At 37.0% G+C, this 17285-nt stretch overlaps 2 protein-coding genes across 7 annotated transcripts in view; one reads left to right on the top strand and one right to left on the bottom strand.

The window, feature by feature from the left end:
- The first annotated feature begins 470 nt into the window (after nucleotides 1–470).
- Nucleotides 471–1779, top strand: LOC108558188 (protein Fe65 homolog). Of its 2 annotated transcripts, XR_001890887.1 has the most exons (3): nucleotides 471–1050; nucleotides 1110–1139; nucleotides 1190–1779. XR_001890887.1 is itself a non-coding variant. In XM_017915022.1 (2 exons), exon 1 carries the CDS (start codon nucleotides 493–495, stop codon nucleotides 1027–1029), a length of 537 nt encoding a protein of 178 aa, XP_017770511.1. In that variant the 5' UTR covers nucleotides 472–492; the 3' UTR covers nucleotides 1030–1050; nucleotides 1110–1779. The 2 variants fall into 2 exon arrangements, 1 of the variants encoding a protein (XP_017770511.1); XM_017915022.1 differs by having other exon boundaries at nucleotides 472–1050; nucleotides 1110–1779.
- A 2387-nt stretch (nucleotides 1780–4166) lies between these two features.
- LOC108558179 overlaps nucleotides 4167–17285 on the bottom strand; it is a 29940-nt gene continuing 16821 nt past the window's right edge. For 2 of the 5 annotated variants that reach the window (XM_017915007.1, XM_017915008.1), the window contains 5 exons: nucleotides 17058–17226; nucleotides 11723–11851; nucleotides 6575–6728; nucleotides 6301–6513; nucleotides 4167–6230 (listed from right to left, as the gene is read on the bottom strand). In XM_017915007.1, coding sequence (XP_017770496.1) covers nucleotides 4207–6230; nucleotides 6301–6513; nucleotides 6575–6728; nucleotides 11723–11851; nucleotides 17058–17226 — 2689 coding nt within the window. In that variant the 3' untranslated portion in view covers nucleotides 4167–4206. Of the gene's footprint in view, nucleotides 6231–6300; nucleotides 6514–6574; nucleotides 6729–11722; nucleotides 11852–14228; nucleotides 14760–17057; nucleotides 17227–17285 lie in introns of those variants that run through there. The other 3 variants (XM_017915009.1, XM_017915010.1, XM_017915011.1) reach the window with 3 other exon arrangements.

The raw sequence follows: 17285 nt of genomic DNA, 5'->3' as shown, positions 1-17285 counted from the left end.
AACAATTGTGGGAAAAATATTGAAATTTTCATTCAATTCTATACTTGCTAGGAAAAAGTGCTATAGGTTTTATAATAAGCAATAAATTGCTTCAATATCATTAAAAAACTGTATAAGAAAAATTTAAACGTTTAAAGGTTATAATTGACGTAAGATATTTGACTTTTCACTCAGTCCATAGGCGTCCACAAAAAATTTTCTGGGGGCAGACAACCCGAATTTGTGCCAGAGCCGCACTTAAGGAGCCAAAGAGCCACATGCGGCTCTGGAGCCGCACTTTGCCTACCACTGACTTCACATAACAAAACTTACTTAAGTTTGAAGTCTTATTAAATCATTTTGATTTAGAATAACATGAAAAACTAGTATTTCATTATTTGTAATATTTTCAAGCCATATAAAAGTTATATTGTATCTTCACTACTTCCGTAAAACACAATGTGGTAGTTAACAATTAAATTTGTGTTAATTTCTTTGTACTTTTTTTTTGCGATGTTAGCACAATCCTTCCCTACTCCGATGGAAGAGCCGAAGAAGGTGCTCCGGGCGCAGTACCTGGGGAGTCTGCAGGTGGGTAATGCCACTGGTATGGAGGTGTTGAACGATGCGATCGAGAGGCTCGTGACTACCGTGCCGCAGGATCAGTGGCAATCGGTGAACGTCGCAGTCGCACCGTCTATGATCAGCATCCTGCAACCGAGCGACGACAAGCTGATCACAGAGTGCCGGGTTCGTTACCTCTCGTTCCTCGGCATCGGGAAGAACGTGAAGCAGTGCGCGTTCATCATGCACACCGCTCAGGACACCTTCGTGGCGCACATCTTCCACTGCGAGCCATCGTCAGGTGCCCTCTGCAAAACTATAGAAGCCGCCTGCAAGCTGCGATACCAGAAGTGCTTGGACGCTCATCCGCAGGGTCTGGGCCGCAGCCAATCGAATCTGCACACTCCGGGAAAGAGCTTCGGCGCCGCCCTCAAGTCCATCGTCGGTTCAATCACCGGGCGCAAGAGCAAAAGTACCGAATCCTGAGATGAAGCCCAGTCTCTGCAGGTAAATTGCAACAACAACAACACTTATCTTCAATTGCAAATATTATATGTGATTTTCAGGAACTATGGCCACTGCCTGCGGAGCGAGAGGTAATAAGACATAAACATTTGCAGTCGCCCCTCACCATGAAGTATTTCAGTACGAGTCCACCATCCGCAGAACTTCGATCCCTTCTGTCGCCGACCCTAGACTCGCGACGTCTCCAGATCGCCAGATGGGACTCGGCCAGCTAAGTCCACCCCAATCCCCGTGCATCTTCCGGCTCTCCGTCGAGACCCTCTGCATCGGATCCCAAAGAATCGCATAAAACAAAAGCAAGAAGAAGAAGAGGAAAAAACAAACACAGATATTGCGATTTTTAACACTCTCAATCAATCTTTCTCTCTCTCTCTCACAGACACACACAAATACACATACACACACAAAAGAAAAACACACATACACATAACTAAGTACTAATACTAATTCTCTTAAGTACGTGGGTTCATTTGAAATGCTTCAATAGTGTTGTACAATTAAATGTATTAATCAAAAAAAAAGAAAGAAGGAGTTAATAAGAATAATAATTAAATTAATCGTAGTTGGACGTGAGAATAATAAATTAATTAATTGAAAAAATAAAAGAAAAACGCGATGGCGGGCGGAGGAGAGTACAATTTTCTAGTGAATCTTTAATTTTATATTAATTATTATTTTATTTTCGAGAGAAATTTTACAACACAAAAAAAGCTAAACGTAAATGTGCTTCGAAGCCTTAAAACACTTAAAATTAAATACAATTTTCTTCGCGACAGACAAAAAAAAAATTATGTAATGAATATAATAAGAGATTACGTGAATGAAACACTTAATATTATTGATAAAACTAAATAATGATACTTTGTTAAGATATTTTATAGATTGACGTTTCTTTTGTATTTATTTATTTATTTATCTATCTAAATATATGGCAATTTGCTAAGCACCAAAAAAACAAAAAATATATTGAAAAAAATAATAATATTAATAGCATTATGTAATGAATGACAGAAAAAAAAAATAAATTATGAAAACCAGTTTACTAATCTGTAAATAATTCTTAAGGCTGTTGAGACTGCTTACATTAACAATTGTATATATATATAAAAAAAAACAAAAACAAAAGAAAAGGGAAAAAAAAAACAAACAAATCTTATTATTATTATTATGTATATGTAAATCCGTTTGATTTGTGTTCTTCTTTGAATATACATATATAAAAATTAATACTAGGCATCTCGAAAGTACTTTAAGTTTAAGGTTCGTTTGTTCGTTGCGCACTTTAGTGCTCCCTAGATAATCACAGGACGAGAGCGAAGCGATGATGATGAAGATAAACTAAAATATTTGACAAAAAAAAAATAAATATATAAATTATATATATATATAATATAACTTTTGCTATCCAGGTGAATTTGTAAATAAGCCTTTCATGTACGTACCTATGTATAATACTAACAAAACAAAAACAAACAAAAAAAAATGAAGAAGAACGATGAATCGAGGAATCGCTGGGATTGAGTATTGTTTCGTCGCCTTGGTTACTTGTTTCGTGTTTGTCGTTTAGGCGTCCCGCCCCTTGTAGATACTATTGGTTGAGTAACGTAGGATGTGAACAACACTGACAACAACAACAAAAAAACAAACACACAAACAAACACCGTACACTAAACAAACAACAACAACACGACACATCTTTAGAAGACAATTTCTTGTGTTCTCGAGAGAATCTAAACTTATTTTTTTGTCGATGTTTTTTAATATTTTTTTTTTCTGTTTGTGTAATTGATGAATATTTTTATAAATTGTATGCAAAAAGTATTTGTTGGAACTCGGAGAAAGACGAATCGGATGGAGAGAGCCGAAGGACCACCCGAACTCTCTCCTTATAAATATATATATGAAATATATGAAGAAAGAAAAAAAAAAGATATATAATGATAATATATGATATTGTTGTAGTGTGCATTCGAGTACTATATTTGTTTTTTCTTTGTTTTTATCACTTAAGTAAGAATGATCGGTTACGTTAAATATTCATGCACTTACATTTGTTCGATGTGCGTACATGAATATTGCCTTTATTTCTCTTTTCGACGAGGTGAATGAAATCTGGACGAGAAACCGTTTCTTATTTATTTATTTTTAATTTTGTAATTTAATAAATTTCATTTTTCAAATCGAACGATTGATTCGATGTTGTATTTGAATAAACTTTTGGGAACGAGGCAAAACGTCCAAAACTCAGAACCGTTTACGATCGACGACAGCAACAGCAAAATAATAATAAAATAAAGATAAATATGCTTGCTAATTTTACTTTCTATGAAACATGAATTGCCTAAATAAAATGCATACTCATTTAACATCTATTTATTCGATCCCTTTCCCAAAAACAAACCTTTCCCAATCGAGGTGGCCACGCCACACGTTCAGCACCAAATATTAATTAGTTTAAATCAATTGTTTTTTTTTAGAAACAATAAAATAATAATCAAGTAGATGCATGTACATGTTGATCTTAAATATATTTGACAAATGTATGTTTTTTTTGTAAAAGTACATAATATTTATTATTTACACCAATTTATAAACATTTTTTTACGTTATTAAAATGTTTGTAACATATGCAACCAAATATAAAATCTTTCTTTTCAATTATTTGTTTTTTGGAGTAAGTAAAACTGCAAAAGTATTTTTAAAATATTCGTTTTTATTATGTATATATATATAGTATATATAATACAACTATAAATATGTATATGGTGATGTTATCTATAATACTAGGTATAATTATTTACAATATTTATATATGAAATAAAAAGAATTAGAGTACAAAAAAAAACATAACAAATAATAATAAAATGGTGATTATTTACTTATTTAGTATTAATAGTCTAAGTAACGCTTCTCGTTCAGAATCGTGCAATCCTCAAAGCTGAAAAATAAAGCAGCAATTGTAGTTATATCAAATTTGGGCACAAAATATTATTAATCAATTTCGTAATTGGATAAAGAGTGAAAGGTTGTTCGATCTATGAGAATTGGTGCACGACGTTTTCTTTGAATTTGCAAATGTAAATGTTGTAATTACCTTATTTCTTTCTTTCTTTCGTTCCTTCCTTCGAAGCGGAAACTTTACGGAACCGCCTTCCGTATTCCCTCCTTGGCCCTCTTCTCCCATTCCGCCTTGCGTTGGTTGAAGTTCTTGGGTATCACATTGAATTCCGTAATAATATCACTCTTCTTCTCCGAGATGTTCGCGATGATCTCGGAGCTGTCGATTTGTTCCTTGAGCTCCATCTTACCGCCGCCGTTGTTGTTGTTATTGTTGTTGGTGCTCGATATCCATGTCTCGGTCTTCGGACGTTCAACGGCCGAGATCTGCTTGAGAATCTGCTTGGCATCTGAAGTCTTCACGGACGGCTGATGCAGACTGACGGTGCGCTGGTAGATGGGCGTGGAGGAGTTCTTGTTGTTGTTGGTGTGCTGGTGTTTCCGAAATGTCACCTCGACGGAATCGCTCAGCTTCTTGCGCTCCTCCAACGGAGAAGAGTCCGAGCAGTTCTCCTTGTCACTGTCCCGAGACGTTTTGCTTTCGCTGTTCTCCTGCACCATCTGATTGACCTGCTGGCTTATCGCCTCGCTGTCCACGTCTTTCAACTTCAACGATCTTCTGGCGAAGACCTTCATCAGCTCGGGCTCCTCGTCGTGCTTGGGTTTGATCATCGATTTCCTTCTGATCACCTGGGAGTAATCCGAGCACAGGTTCTCCTGCGATTTCGTCGTTTCCTCTGGCGTCTTTGGTTCGGAGGGCTTCTCGAAGCTGTTCGATTTGACCTTGAGCACGGGCTTCTCGGAAACGACGAGCGCTCGTTTCATACTCTCCGTGTGCTTCTTGTATCTGCTCGTGGGCATCGGCGTGATGGTCACAACCGGTGTCGCCTCTTTCTTAACGACTATCTCGACGTGCTCGTTGCTGAAGCGCTTCACGTCTTCGTCCTCCAATTCGATGCTATCGTTACTGAACTTCCGAGGCTTCTCTAATACGATTTCTTCAGTGGAAGGTTTCAGATGGATCTTGGTTACCGAAATCTGCTGTTGAGGCTGCTCCTTGACCTCCGGAGCGGCGCAAATATTCACAATAGCTTTGTTATGACTAGGACCAGTTATGGTTATGTCGTTGCTCTCGGTGACCTCGACTTTGGCTTCGTTCACACTCTCCACGACGCGCTCGTTCTGCACGCTATCCAAAGAGATCGACTTGAAAATTAGGCTCTCCTTATCTTCACTTCTCAAGTTCAGAGTGATCTGGGCTTGTTGCTGGTAGCTCGTTTTAGTGGCCTTAAAGCTATGCGACTTTGCCAAAGGTTTAGCCGGTTTCTCGTTATCCGTCGGGAGATTGGTGAGCGACTTGAAGCTGTTTTCCGCATCGTCTTCGTTGAGTGATAAAACCCTTTGCTGGAGCGATGATAACCCGGCGATGCGCACCTTCGTCTTGGACTCCTGCACGCTCTCCGAGTACTTGGTGCTGGTGAATTTGGTATACTGCCGCGACTCCTGCGACCAAGGAACTTTTGATGTTATTGCGGCACTCGCTGGTGGAGATACGGATAGAGGAACAGGAGATTCTTGCTGATTGGGAGTGACCCTCTTGCTCTTGAAATGGCTCTCCAGTTCGGCGTGGAGAGGAGAAGAAGTTTCTTCCTGTATGTCAGCAGCAGCAGCAACCGGAATTTCGATTGGCTGGACTCGTTGCCTGGACGCAGGACCGGACCGAAGAGCGTTGGGTCTTATGGCCAGATTACCGTCCACCACGATCGTGTTCTTCTCGAAAGGCTCACAACTCACCTCGACCTTCTTCGCCTCTTCTTTAACAGCCTCCTTTTTGTCCTCCTTCTGCTCTTTGGCCTTCTTCTTTTTACCGCTGCGCCGCGGAAAGATGCGACCGAAGAACGAACCTTCGGATTTCTTTCCGTCCGCGCAATCCTCCTCCTCGAGCGCGTCGTGCGACCTGACCACTCCGGCATTCGATCTGCTCCTGCTCAGCTTGTTTCCATCCAAACCGGGTCCTGCTAAACCAGGCGGCAATGATGAGCATTTCAATTTAGCATCGGTAACGGCCGTCTGCCTGCCTCTGCTGTAAAGCTCTGTTACTGTTTCTGCAATGTTAGAGAGATGCCATGCTTAGCCAAGCAGCGAAACACAAAAAAATCAAAGCGATCTATTTACCTCTCGTGCTGTTGCCACCTTCCGGACTGATACTTCTTACAGAAGAATCTTCGTTCACCTCCGGAGTAGTCGGTAGGACGGGACCGGCGACCCTCCGCCTCCTCGGAGCTCCGTGAGTTCTCTTCGGCCTCACTGCTACCTTGTGGTGAGCCGCGCTGTGGTTCAACGGCGCAGCCGACGCCGACTGATTGGGACCCCATTCTGATACGACTTCTGCAATAAACATTTCACAATGTCACATCAAAAGAAAACACGTAGTAATTAACAAACAAACCATCTTCGGGGGTGCGTTTCTCGTGCAGAGACAACTTCGAGGAGTGTCTGGAATGTTGGCCACCACCGATGGACAAATCCTCATCCATTTCCGAACTGCCCATGCTGAGTAACGATCCATCGCTGCAGGTGCTGTGCGATTTCGTCGGATGATCCTTCAACAATAAAATCAGTTTGAATTACATTAAAAATTCATAACAAAAATCAAACATTTTAAATATTTCACTTTTTCTTGTGGTTAAATTTTGTCAAATAACAGATCTATGAACCCTAAACCTAAGATGATATTACATAATTATCTAATTAACCAAAGTAACCAACATCTGTGTATGAAAACTTGTATGAGAAGAAGGTAAAGCAACAATTATATTTACACGCTTATGAGAGAACATATTAATTATTTATACTCCGCTCACAATCGCGCATACGTAATTCTCATTAGCAAAAGCGGCGATCTCTCGTGCAATGCACCGCAGCAACAGCAGCAAAAGTGCACTTTTTCTTAATGTTTTCCTATTCAAATTGCATTTTCGATCCGCTAATGAACCGACAGCTCTCGCCGTCAGCGTAAAAAAATTACAAATTCAAATGCTCTCCCGCATTCCTGCGTCCCGTCAAGTGCATAATAATTAATACTCATTCGCACCGACTACACAATTCAAAGCGCACACTTTGTTTTTCACCATTACAACACACACGCTCTCGACGATTATCATTATTCATCATTCAATCACCATTACACGTATGATACTTTTACCTGACAAAACCGTACTGTTAATATAAATATCAGTACATATCAGTTGCGCAACCGATAATTACGCAACGGGAGTTGTGATATAATTGCGTTCACTTCGTAATTTTTGCATAATCAATCTACCATTCAATTTCAATCAGCTTTTTATTCATTTATTCAGCGTTGGCATTTCTCTTATTCCATCAGATGAAAAACAAACTAATTGTTTATTATGGTTGTATGTTTTGCAAAAAAATCGTAAAATATTAAGTTTTTGATAATTAAAAGTTGGTAACATTTTTATAACAATCGAAAATCGTTATACTTAGTTGGATTTTATAAAGATGTCATTAGGGTTGTATAACTGAATATGTGACTAAAAAGTTAAATTTAAATTTATCACTTACTTTTTAAAAGTTAAAGTGAAATAAAATATTGAAGATAAAATTACTTTGAGTCAAGGAAAAAATATGAATAGTATTATTATGTTTACGATTGGTACGAAAGTGAAAAACTAAATGTTGGTATCACTAATGCAACATTTGCAATCACAAATTATTACCTGCTTGTCATCCAGAGGCAACACGATTTTGATGTTCTTGAGACAAACGAACGAGGCAAAATATTCACATTGATACAGCATCTCGCCCAGAATCATTTTCACTGTCCACTCTTTAGTGGTAATAATAACAATTAATAAAACAAAAACTGTTTTGTAAACTCTTGAAACAAAGAAAAAAGTGAACGAAACGATGGAAACGCGACGACGTGTGTATGCTTATTGCGTCCAGCGCAAGAAGAACAAAAAACAAGTGCATCAACAAACGGTTCAGGTAAATAACTTTCACGTAACTCTAACAACAATGCTCGTTCGTGTACGGATAATAACAACAAGAGCAGCGCAACAACAAAACAATATTATATTATTTCCACTTTTTGCTCTTTCCAGAGAGAGACGGAGACAATGAGTACGGACTAATTGAAAAGAAGTGGTGGTAGGATTTGAACAAACATGCTTCGATCCGCAACAAAGAGTTACGCAACGCGGTCAATTGACTTTCGCATTTTCAATGCTCCTCTTCTAATTACCACCACAACAACAACAACAGCAGTGCAGAAGCAGCAACAACAACAAAAAAAACCTTACGCAATTTTTAATAAAGAAGCCTTTTTTCTGTGCCAATTACGAGGCGCGCTTCCTATATTCGCCGCGATACATTAGAAAATCGATTACAAACATGTAATCACGTAATTGTATTATATAAATATAATAAAGGAAGCTTTAATTACCATTCGAATTGAGTCGTGTCTATTGCTATTAAGTTGTGTAAATGCGGCAATTAAATCATGTAAGCGTTGAGGAATACAAAACAAAACAAAAAAAAGGTTGTACGGTGTCTGTACAACTGTAAATGAGACAAGCAAGCGTCAAACGTTTGCGAAATCGAACAACGGCAAATTAAGTCAAAATTGGTTCGAGTCGTTAAGTTAAATAAACAAATTATCGTAGTCATGGAAGTTAAACAAATATTGCCGTCTGTAATTATTACAACAAAGTTGTCATTGCTATAGTAATTGTAGTTTGGATAATGCGATTTGCGAGATTGTGGAAATTTTGAAATAATTAATTTCACTTTTGCAACGAGCCACAGGTTTATTTAGAAAACCGTTATGCGCGCATGCAAATTCTGATCCATATGACCGTAAGTTCTCTCTGTCTTTCTCACTCTTGCTGTTGCAATGAGCGGAAAAAAAAGAAGTATAAGAGATTGGAAAACCGCAATTGCGAGTGGAGTCGCCGGCTGGACTGGAGGTGGGATGAAGAGAGGTAAAAAAGAGGTAGGTGTTCCAGGTCTGGGCCGTAAATCATGCAGTAAAAGTACAGTTACGATTGGAGCACACGGGATGCGTTATATTACGTTTGGAAGAAAGGAAGAAACGAATAAAAGGGGAAAAAAATAATAAATATGAACGGGTGAGTGAAATGTATTTGTGTGGATAGGATCGTGACGGTGCGGCGACGGAGTTTAGTCATGCGATGCCTAGGCTGGAAATAGCCTAGGCCCCGAAACGCACGTAGCACACAATCAATTAATGCACGCTGAAGAGTGTTTAGAGAGGAAAGACAAGGGGAGGGTGGTATCAGATGGACACGAAAGACCCGGGAATTCATTACAATAATTGCCATCAATTGACTTAATAATGGAAATTATATCTAGTACATACATAATGCCATTCATATTTTGAATCGCGTTAACTCCTCTTACGCTGCTCGCTTTTGTTTCCTTTTGACGCGTAACATAGGGGCTAAAAGAGTACATCTGTACCACTCCGCACTAAACGATTTAATTATTGCTCAATTTACAGCCCAGCATCCTTAACACTTTTAATTTTAATCATTTATTTATTTTTTTTAGTTCACTAGGTTACATATACAATCATACGAAACGCCATCTACTTTTAAAATTAAAAAATATTATCTATTATGTCAAATTTTGACTGTATCTGCCATTAAATCAAGATGCAAAAAATTCATCTCTTGTCATACTAACCATATTAAAGGGTAATTTCTTTTTAGAAAATTATAATAATGCCCCACTAGAAATGTTCAAAAGATGATACAATGCGTGTACCACCTCAAAAAGTTAAACAAAATAGAATTGACTTTTTCTCTTTTGTAACAAAGTTGGTAACAAAATCTACACAATACTAAACACCTGTCATCGTGTAAAATGTCAGTTTGATTCTCGATGGATGTGTGATATTTACAGGTTTTCGATTCAGGCCTCGTAAATAATTCTATTTCCGTGTGGAATTTACGGCGCTGCTAGCATTATCAGGACCTAATTAGGTTACCTTTCGCAGTCAAAATGAGGCGACGCACGTGAACGTGATTGCGCAACACGGCGAAATGTCAAGCGTGAAGGGAAAACGCGCCGATGAAAAAACAAACAAATATCTACCGAAAAACAATCTGTCAGTTTATTTCTAGTTGTTGTCTTCAATTACACAAATCATCAAATTTGTTTCCTTTAACAATTCTGATTATGGTCTACATCCTAATGGAAACGTTTAGTCTTATTTTAGCTTTTATTTTGCGAAACTGGGTTACCTTTACATCTGCGAATGCAAAGGAAGAAAACCGGAGCAAGCAAATAACTAAAAGCAGAGCTGTTTTTTTTTTTAATAAACTTTTTACATCACGACGCTAACAACAAACGGCGTCTGCTTTCCTGGCGCTCGCACAACAATAAGCAACAACTTGGCGTTCCTTCCTCTTCATTACTATTAAAGTAATTGCGTTGGATCCGGCTAATTAGAACAGTGAGAGCGCTTCACTTTGCAGCGTAATTTTAATTAGGGGACGAGTGGCGAAATCCGAGTCCGTTTACGTATCATTTTCTTCTTACATTACTATTATGTTTCGTTAAGCACCGAAAAAATAAAATAAAAATATGCAAAACTGCACGTTCTCCGCTTCTGCTCGCATCCACTTTGATTCTCATTTCTTACTTCCTTTTGTTTCATTTTGCCGGTTTGTTGTCGACGAACTTTTTGTTTAATCAAACAAAAAGTCGACGGTTTTGTGTCGTTCGCGCGAGAGCGAAATTTTAAAACGCCACGACAATGGCGACATCTATTTTTAAAATTTTCATTCAAATTTTGAATTCAAAGCTTTTTATTTCGAAATACTCATAGAAACCGTTCATCAAAAGATATCCAAGTTCTGTATAATGAAAATGTAGCTGCTGGTCTTTAGAAATACAAATTCGATACGTAACAAATTAATTGGGAAGCCTAAACTTTAATAACAATCTGTAATTTGTACTAATAAGTGATTTAAACTAAAGTTTATTGGAATCAATGATTCAGCAATGAAATTATAGTACAAACCAAATCTACGTCGTTTAATCAAGGATTGTTAATTGATCGTTAATACGGTATGGAAATCAGTGGAAGTAATTACGTTTTCTAAAGAATCATATCGACCCGAGCATTTAACCTTTCCGTCCTCGTGACCTTTTGCGGCCATAACATTAATTGCCTTTGTCGTATAATGCAGCGTTGTCGGATTTATGTTCTTTACGTAATTGATCTGTATAATGCCAACTTCACACCATGCTTGACATTTCATATAAATATCTGTCAGATATACCAATTATTATTGATAATCATTGGTACACCTGACAGAAATGCTTTATGTCAATTATAACGCGGATGTAACATAACATAACAAAAAATTAAATTTAGCAACCGTCGCCACTTAAAAATTAAACAGCAAATATTAATGGTTTCGTATTGTTATTACATCATATTCTACTACTAAATGTGATTTGACCATTGAAATATTATAGCTCGTAAATGGGTTTCGCTTTAATAGCTTAACGGTGTTTAACGGATTGTTAAGTGGCTTACTTTTGACTTGTCCAGATGGTGTCCATCGGCGGCAGTGGGTGAGTTGCAGGGACTCCTCGGCAGACCCTCGTCATCCTCGCTGGTGTCGCCTCGCGTGCGACGAAGTCTCAGTCTTTCGTTAAGCTCAGTCTGCAGAAAAACAACAAACAAACAAATAAATAAATGTAAAAGAAGGGTTACAAATCAGCAACGAAGAAGAAAGAAGAACGTCTCGGCCTCTTCAGGTCAACGAATCCATCTGCACATCGACGCGCCACATTACTTGCGCACGTACAGAGAAAGAGTTACGTAAACGCAATTCAATACCCAGCGCCGATGTTTTATTAGCAGAGACTTGTTTTTCTTTCTTTCTTCTCTATTTTATTTTTCTTTCTCCAGTCGTTCCTTTCATCCTTCGTCTGCCATACGTGCTTCGATGGCCATTAGGATAAAAACACGTACATGACGTGAATCTTAACCGATTCTTAATGACAGCTGTTACGATTTTTTTGTTTGTTTATTTGCTCTTGGTTTAATGCTACTACTATTTCTGTCGATGCAATAATTGCGAAATAATTTAGTAAACATGATGTCATTGATCTTAATTTAAATTTAAAAGATCCGGGAAAGTGCAGAGCACAATTGTATTTGTTTTCCATAATTCCAACATAACCAACCAATTGTGACAGTTGACAATTTGACGTTACAAATTTGACAGTCGCCACAAAAACCTGATATTTTTTTCAAGAAAATAACCTTTGTAAAATTCTGTCAAAATGTGACAGAAGTAAACGATACTACGTAACTAATATAATAAATTATTCGAGTTTGCGAAGCTGCGGTGGAGCAATGCGAATGTGTGTGTATGTGCAAATCGCAGTGTATTTCCAAACGTTGAGCAAAGTTTTCATAATCGAATCGGCGTGAATGTAAAGTTGGTGCTGTTTAGCAATAAGAGCAAGTGAACAAAAAGAAAAAAAGTCTGAAAAGAAGAAGGTTGCCTCTATAGATGCGGAACAGCTGTTTCGAGCAAGACATAATGTACGTATTCGCGAAACCGTGAAAACGAACGAATGTGGATCACTTTTCACAATGCCATTACGTGACAAATAAGCCTAAACACAACAGATCGCAAATCGCCCTATCGTGTGTTGCTGCAGATAGTATAAAACAGCGTTTCTCAAACTTTTCGCAGCATGACCCAACATACAACTATGTGACAACTGACAACAACAACTGAAACAAAGTGACAACTGACATTTGTTTACAGTTGATAAAAGGTGACAGCTGTCATTTCACGAGCTGTCAAAAATTTAACGCGACCCAATTTTAGTCTGAGAAACGCTTGTGTAGAATATACAATGCAAACAGTGAGATGCGAAAGCCGCAATTTTTATATTATTTTGCATCTGCGATTCACATTTGTACATTATAATGCGAATCTGAGAAAATAGAAAGCGCTCAACGGCCAATAATAAATATCAACAACAATGCTAGCTTACAAACACCAATCGAATTCTACATCTTTAGGTCTAATATATATATAATACTAATCAGTATGCGTAAATTCGTTTTGTTTTTGTTTATAGTTACATATTTAAGTCAACGCAGTTAGTTGACTTTAATACATTTCTAGTGAATTACAGAAACCGCATCTACTTGACGATAAAAATGTACAAGCTTTACACTCGTCTTTGCAATTCTACGGAATTTTCGTTATCCTCTTCGCCTTCGGTTAGATAAGCTTAAAATACACGAATAAACGTTAATTTATCTGATTTTCACTCGCGACCACTCATATAGGTTCGCAAAAAAAACAATCAAATCAAATATGAAAAGTTATATAAATCCATTAGAAAACTGACATAATAAAAACAAAGTAAAATTGGAATTAAAAATTGACATAAATGACGTAACGACAATGTCAAAATCATTAATAATTACACAAATTTATATATCAATTTTAAACGAAACAATTATTAAAATTAAAGTTTTGATAAGTTTTCTATTAGTTTAAAACCTAAAGTAAATATACTTGTATATTGAATAATAAAAATGTGAAAATAAAATGAGATTAGTGCGATTTTCGGAAAGCAATTGTGACAGAACACATGTGACAGAAGGGAAAATAAAAACCGATAGTTTTAATGATGAAAGTAAAGTTTTTCCGTAGAAGAAAGTTTTTAGTTGCGTAACCAAGGAAGCAGTAATTGTCAAGTTGAATTGACGATGGTAATGAGAACAAGCAGGTTGAGGAAAGTTGTAATTCAGATGACGAAGATGATGATCATGATGGCCGTTTGACATTTGAGAAATAGTTTTAGAAACTGGGTAACCGACTAACTGCTTTTTAATGGGCTCTCCATATAAGTGCATAGTGTAAGTGGGCATTATAATTATTTTATATATATGTATATCGAGTTTTATTGGTTGCGAGAAGAGCCTGAATCATCGGGATTTTTTTTGTTTGTGTCCACACGGATGCGAGCGCATTCCACCGTCTCGAAGCGTCACAAAGAACATTTACCCAGAGTCGTCGGAAGAAGCTCTTCTGGTGGTGACTCTCCGAAGACTGCGGCTGTTGCTGATGGTGGTGATTGCTGCTTCCCCATAGTCTCATGCTTCCACTGAAGAAACACAACTCGCAACGATGAACATTTAGGAACTGAACTTTTTGGTTACGAGTACTACTATCAATTATCAACTTAATCCAAGCGACGACCGCACAGGAAACTCGCCGCTCCCGTTTTTTTTTCTCTTCCTTTTATAACAGGAATTGATAAGTTTACGAAAATGCAAAATTACGTCACTCGATCATCGCCGCCGTTAATTCCATGGTGATAAGCTTTTCGCTTTAATTTGCCATAGTTCGACACTCGAACAAGAAGAACAAAAGCTTCTCGGGCACAAACAAAAACACGCACACTCAGAGACCCGCATGCAGACGACGAAACAAATCGAATTCGGAGATGAAGTCTTCGGAGGATTTGCGGAGCAGCAGCAACAGCACACGTGAAAGATAACTATGAAAGTGTTTGCTGGTGGAATATAAGGTGAGACAACAGAAGGTATTCTCTCGGGAAGGACTCCGAGAACTCGTTTGGCCACTTACAATACTCATATAACCATACTCGCGACCTCTAGAACTAACTGTTCATATATGTGTATACATATAAATAAACAGTGTGTGTGAGTGAGTGTGCAAGAGTGAGCGAGTCTGTTGCCAGTCGATATTCAAAAAATCCGCGCCGACCAACATTCAATTAAAATATTTTAATTAAAACCACTTAAGTCAGAAGCTAAACGGATCACTGACTTAATTTATTCGATGCATTTTATACAAACCAAAAAAAAATAATAACACAAAACGCAATTAATAACAAAATTCTCATTTAACTCCAAATTTGTGATTATCCAATTTCGATTTGTCATTTGAAATTAGTATAAAATTGTTCTATTTGATTACTCAAAAACTTTTTTTTTTCTAATCTAAAAAGTGGATAAATTCGGTGAGTAAGTTTCTGCGAATTTCGGAGATATTTTTATTTAAGTTTTTTTTTTTATGTAACCTTGAAGGTAGACGTAAATTGTGTTGAATACATGTAATAAACGTAAGACGCCATCTACTTTTACGATTCAGAATTAAGATGTATAAAATGTCATTAGGTTTAGCAGTCAAAAAAAAATATCAAAACTTGTAAATAAGACTTAAAAAAAAAGAATGATAATTAATATTATTTTTATCTCCTTCTTTGTTGTGAATTAAAAGTAATAATATATAGTACAATTCAATTTAGTTTTATATTCCTTAAGGTTGTTCCAATAAATATTGTTATTAATATATAATTTTGTAAATTTAATTTAAAATTTACTTTTACAAATCGAAAACTAAATATGTAAATTGAAAATTTTAAACGTTTGATCCTTGCTTAAATAATCTGTAGCAATAATTCTAATAAGAATAACAATATGAAGAAAAATGTTGGTTTAACTGCTTAAATGCTATTTGCAATTTAAATAAATACTAGACGCCATCTAGTTTGAAAATTTAGAAACTAAATTTAAATTTTTTTTTTTTGAAGGAAATGAAAAAAAAGGATGTCGTTTGTCAAGGAAACATTAATATGGACGTAGTGGGTTGAAGGAAACGGCCCAATAAAGTTACCGGTGGATTTATGCGAGCGTTTCGGGGTTGTAAGTAAGTAAGTACATCAGGCTGAGAGCAGGAGGAGCATCTCGTTTTATGCAGTATTTATATTTTTATTCGATCTGAGAGCCCGTAGCGTCGCACGTGTGCATGTATGTGTGTGTTTGTATGTGTATCTATGCTCTGGAGATACATTTATTGAATAAAACAGAGGCAGGTAATTGAACTCAAATGTGGAAATGTCACATGGAAAATGACAGAAAACACGGCGGCTATCTGGGACACCGTCGCTGTTACGTAATAACGTCGACCAATAATAACCGCGTTCATTGTTTCCCTTCAGTTTCTAGATAAATCGATACAAAAAAATACACGTCGTAAAAATTGCAGATGAAATAAGAGTGTTGCTTTATTAAAACATTATATTTGTATCAATTTGGACAATCTATCACTAATTTACTCATGAAATGACATATATTTGTGTCAAATGTCAAGTCACTTAAAAATGGCTTCTAGTTAGATCAGCTGACTCTCTTAGATCCGCCATATTATAAAACTCCATATTTGATTTAACAATTATTTTCTTAGAAACTTCAAAAATATTATTATTTAATGTTATAGAGATTTCGTGTTGAGTTGGTTGCATTTACTGTCAATCAACCACATTATAAACATTGATGAACTTTCATTTCATTAGATATATTCACAATAACATAACATTAAATCGAAAAATTAAATTCGATAATAAATTGAAATCTGAATTAGTAAATGTAGGATTGTATGAACTGTGGCTGCAATCGCATTTCAATTGTATCAAAAACAATAGTGTAATTACGATCGAGCGTTATCGCTAACGCGCACCGAAGTAATTGAACGCGGAAATCTAATCGATATATTTCAAAATTTTAATTGTATTTACATTAAAGTAAACCGGAGATAATACTTTGTGTTTGTGTGAATTTTTGCAAATTTTAATCTCCCCTCGCTTAATCTGATCTTCCGTTTAACCTGCTGCAAAGTGTTCTTCCTGTTCAATTTGCTGCTCAGTTGGGGTAACAAATTTTCGTTTTTATTTTTAGTTACGGGTGAAGGTCAATGATAATTTGGAGAATTGAGAAATAGTTCGTGTGAAGATTCAGAGAGATGCGTTTCTTGGTAGTCAAGGTTACAACACACACACAGACGGTTGATATTTAATTAGACTCTTACCTGTAATCTAATGTTTTGTTGGGTCGGTTGGTGGCTGATGGAGAGGGAGGACGAGCTCTGGGCCCCGTCCAATTCCAAATCCGAACCGGATTGTGGCGAGTGAAATACGCTGTCGTGGGACACGCTGAGGCCCGGATGCATGGGAGTGCCGCCACCGCCGCCGGTGCTCCTGCGAGAATTTGGGAAAGAAACGTATGAAAAATGCATTGAAACAGAATACTGATACGT

The sequence above is a fragment of the Nicrophorus vespilloides genome, unplaced genomic scaffold (assembly GCF_001412225.1).
Source record: "Nicrophorus vespilloides isolate i.1.1-1 unplaced genomic scaffold, Nicve_v1.0, whole genome shotgun sequence".
In the NCBI taxonomy this organism is placed as follows: domain Eukaryota; kingdom Metazoa; phylum Arthropoda; class Insecta; order Coleoptera; family Silphidae; genus Nicrophorus; species Nicrophorus vespilloides.
Note: the sequence above shows the minus strand (reverse complement) of the source record. Positions and strands in the feature narration are given on the sequence as shown.